Genomic DNA, 4,486 nt, shown 5'->3' on the forward strand with positions numbered 1-4,486 from the left:
CCGTGATATTTTTCCTCCACAATAATTACATCCCATCATGATCTTTTGTCTTCCACTGACATTACATCCTATCATGATATTTTGGCCTTCATTGACATTCTGTCCGGTATCCCTTCCTAAAATTATATATTGTCCTCCACTGACATTATATCCTACCGTGATATTTTCTCCTCCATTATCATTACATCCTATCGTGATATTTTGTCCTCCACTATCATTACTTCCCATCGTGATCTTTTGTCCACCACTGTCATTACATCCCATTGTGACATTTTGTCCTATGACATTACATCCTAATGTAACATTTCGTCCTCTAGCGACATTATATCCTAAAATTATATTTTGTCCTATACTGGCACATTGTTCTACATTAATGCTATACTCTACACTGTTTTCCCAAGTACATTGTATTTCCCCTTCCCTTTGGGCTTCTACCCTAAAAAAGGAACTAATTCATTACAAACTCCCACAATGAGGTTTGTAAGAACATCTTTGCCTCTGCGGGTAAGGTGGATCCCATCAGAAGCGTAAAGGTCATGGCGCCTAGAAAAGAGATACCAAGGATCAAGAAAGTGGTATCCCAATTGTGTGCACAACTGCGATATCCTATCATTGATCCCTATGGCTCTACTCTTCCAACACGAGCCTGCGTAGATCCTCGGGAGGATCCCACAGACTACGTGACGGCTCCCACGTTCCTTCATCTCCTGAAGGAGGACCTTGTAATTCCGAACAAGCTCCTCTGATCTCACCCTACCCAAGACCGAGAGAATACAAGGTCAACTCACGCGCATGTTGTGACGTCATCTGAAGGGGAGCCCACAGAGAAAATGGTGAAAACGTAAGTGAAAATGTTAGGTAAAAGAGAAAACGTACAGGCACCAAAGATTTTATGGGAGACTTACCTATTTCATGTTCTGCAACCGTTAAAATGGGGGTTCCATTTTGGAAAAATATTCTTGTGGTTTATTTTTGACATATTTAATAAAGAAATTTAAAGGTTAATCTTTGTGTAGAGGGCAAACAAGTATCCAAGTCTATGAATCCATTTACCACAAACAATTATCTTTGTCTATGAAGAAAACGATTTGCCAAACTTAAAGGATATGGCATGAATTATCGATGATATATAGATGACAGCATGCCACTTGTTTAAAAACAATACATATCCCTGTTTCGGTGGTACGGTTACCCAATACCCAATATGGGCGTTTCCTTTTATCATTACTTTTTAACACTGTCTACGTTATTTCATTGTTAAATACTAATTATTCTTATTTCCATCCAATGTCAATATCCCAAGAAATAACAAAATTAGGTACAAATTTAGTATAAAACACGGTAAGTAAATACTACATTTCCGATTTGTTTACATGAAACACTGACATTTCATTTTTTGTAACAACGACCCATGTATATTACATGGATGACGACTGAATTTTGAGTGCAACAACTTTTATTGTGTAATTATTGTATTATATTTTGATGGGTTAATATAAACAATCACAAAGTTTTAATTCAAATGTAGATATTTAACTATCTGTTCGTTTGCAAAACGTAATCCACTTATTTCTCACATATTCATCCTCTGGAAATCTATGGTAAGTTATTTCAGACCCTTTCACATGTGTTTTTCTGCACAATGGGACGGCATAATTATTTTAGTTACGCATAAATATTCTAAAAGAAATCGGAGACACGTTCCCGACTCCAGCCACACCTGGACTGAGGCCGGAATTTCAACGAACCCTCGGCCAGGTAGTTTTAGTGACGTCACTGCGCAAACGACCTAAATACTGGTTAGCTGTTGAGTAGACCTTGTATTCTCTCGATCTTGACCCTACCTACATCGTTACTTCCCGTATGAACAATCGTAACCGTGTTCTTCCGTCCTTGCTCCCTGATGGACTGGGTACAATCGGCGATCCCACGGCCCGGTTGACATACAAGCTTGCAACGTCGCTTAGTCTTCCGCTGCAGGATGTCGTCATAGCCTCGCACCATGGAGTCCCCCACCACCAAGAACTCCTGGTTTTCAGCCACTTCATCCTCCAGTAGAGCAAAACGATTGGCTAGAGCCAGCGGTTCCTCCACAGGGCACACGTCTACCGAACGCGGGCTCGACAAACAGGACCCCACGGAGCGCCACTCGCTCACGGCAGTGACAGTAGGGGAAGAAGTGGAACGCTCTTTGGGTTGTGGGGAGGGTTCACTCTTCTCACGGAGCGCACTCCTGTGAAGACGAATTTCCTCCTCACACATCTTGAGACGGACTTCTAGGTTCACGCAACCTTCACAAGCCATTTCGCTCCTCCTTTAGCAATAAAAACGGCAAAGAGAAAATACAAATTAACAACAACAAAATCAAAGCGGTCTCTAATAAACTAAATACGGGAAGCTTACTCTACTTACCTTATACTATTTCTCCTACCTTTGGAATACAGTAACAGAAAACTGTTTTGAATTTAAATAGAACACTACACTTTATCTTATATCTGTAACTATATAGCGCTATACATATACAATTACAAAAACACAACACCTTTTTTATGTTTATTGCAGTATATGACACATTAGATAAAAAAAAAATTGACTGGTGTAAATATTTAATTCACATTGTTTACATGACAAAGTAGCAATAACTCAGCATCAGGAGAGTGGGCCAAAGGAATAAGATTGTTCATGGGCATCCCTTAGTACAGGGGTTCTCAAACTTTTTCTCGTTAATTCCCCCCTGAGTTATAAGATCATCTTCCCGAACCCCCAATAATCTGACAATGAAGAGAATGGTAATTTATTGACTAACTCATAAAAGTACAATAATTCTGCAAAGGATATTAGAAAATTATTCAAATGTTAATGACTTTATTGAGAAGAAACATCACACACACACACACACACACCCGATTCAACTATTGGTAATCAACACTGTTAATTTAGAAACCAGCGTAGAACAGTGAGATTGAAGGAACACACACTGCTAGCACGGAATTTCATAATCCACAACTACCACTATTTAAAATACGTTTTTCGTCAGCCATCTAAGTACCCCTACAAAACTTCGTGTGAACCCCAGTTTGAGTACCCCTGGGCTTAGTCAGTAGGAATTCAAGCAGATGAGGTAATTCCTGAGTTTTCTGCTAGCTTGAAGTCATACAGACAATAATTTACTTCCTTCAGTTTGACTTATTTTTGCTTTTATACTCCTTCACACAGGACACTGAGCAAAAAATGTAATCTAGGTAGTGGAATTCATCACTGGAAACACCTCTGTTGGGAAATGCATTAACTCCTGTCTGCTGCTTTTTGCTGGCTCTCTTGCTGTCCTGCAAGTCGTCGTTCTGCTGCAAGTGCCCTCTTTTCTCGATCAGTCATTGATAAGAAAGTATTTCTTTGTGCTAATTCCGTTTTTCTGTCTTCCTCAATTTTCTTTTTTTCCTTTTCCTTTTCCCGCTTAACCTTTCTCTATACACGTTTCTTTTCTGCCTTCCGAGCTGCTTGTTCCTTTTCTTGTTCCTCAGACAGAGCACTCAATATCCCTGCCTCCTTGTAGTCATATTTACTTGGGTATGTACTCATAAAACGTCTGAAGGTGTTGCGTATTTGCTTATTTGTTGTCATCTTGTATGGCAGCTCTCCCTTGTTGCTTTTAATACTTGGGTCACAATCATTTTCCATTAGATACCAGATAACGTCTTTCTGACAGGCTGTGGCAGCAATATGAAGAAGAGAAAGTTCATCTTTCCCAAAAGTAAAAGATCGGGGAATGACAGCTTCTTGACATGCCTTGATTGACTCTCTCACTTCATGACTCAAAATACCTTCAAATTGGTCACCTTCTGAATCATGTGCATACGTGATAATAGCCTTCAAAGTATTTATATCTCCTGACCTGCATGCTGTGTAAAGTAAATTCCTCACTTCTGGCAGAGACTTCTGAGCTTTAGAATTCTCCTTAGGTAATTGTCTTTTGTTCTTATGAGGTCTTCTTTTGGATTTGTTTTTGGGAATATAACAATCCATTTCTTCCAATTGCAAGGGGCTGAACCTGTTTGTGCTCACACAGAGTCCATACTCAGAGTCTTCACTGAGAGACGAATCATCACTTCCATTGAAGGTACAAGATTCTTGATGTCTGATAACTTTCTTTTCCTTAACTTCGTTTATTTTCTTTTTTGGAGATGATGGTTTCAAGACATTTTTTCCAGGGAGGGTTTTCTCTCTACTTGCTATTTCTGACTGGAAGTCATCTTCTGTTCCATGAACTGTGATCTCTGATAATACCGTATGCACTCTCCGCACCTCCTTAAAAGTTGGTTTCTCTGTGCTGAATGGTATGGTTCTAATCCGTAAATCATCAGCCTTAAGTGGAGGGTCTGGTCCACCAAAAATGACCTTTTTATTTGTATTTGTTGCTCGAAGCATAATAATGTGGCTCTGGTTCAAATGTCCTTGCCATGATTGAAGTACTTCTTGTACATGCTGC

The 4,486-nt window shown here is 39.5% G+C and overlaps 1 protein-coding gene across 1 annotated transcript in view; it reads right to left on the reverse strand.

Moving 5' to 3' along the window:
* Nucleotides 1–3,465: 3,465 nt before the first annotated feature.
* Nucleotides 3,466–4,486, reverse strand: part of LOC143029149 (tRNA endonuclease ANKZF1-like) — a 1,758-nt gene continuing 737 nt past the window's right edge. Inside the window, exon 1 of the mRNA XM_076191620.1 lies at nucleotides 3,466–4,486. This exon is cut by the window's right edge and continues 737 nt beyond it. Within this exon, the coding sequence (XP_076047735.1) occupies nucleotides 3,466–4,486 (1,021 nt within the window).

This window comes from Oratosquilla oratoria, chromosome 1, assembly GCF_046742065.1.
Source record: "Oratosquilla oratoria isolate Oo_2021 chromosome 1, ASM4674206v1, whole genome shotgun sequence".
NCBI classification, from domain to species: Eukaryota; Metazoa; Arthropoda; class Malacostraca; order Stomatopoda; family Squillidae; genus Oratosquilla; species Oratosquilla oratoria.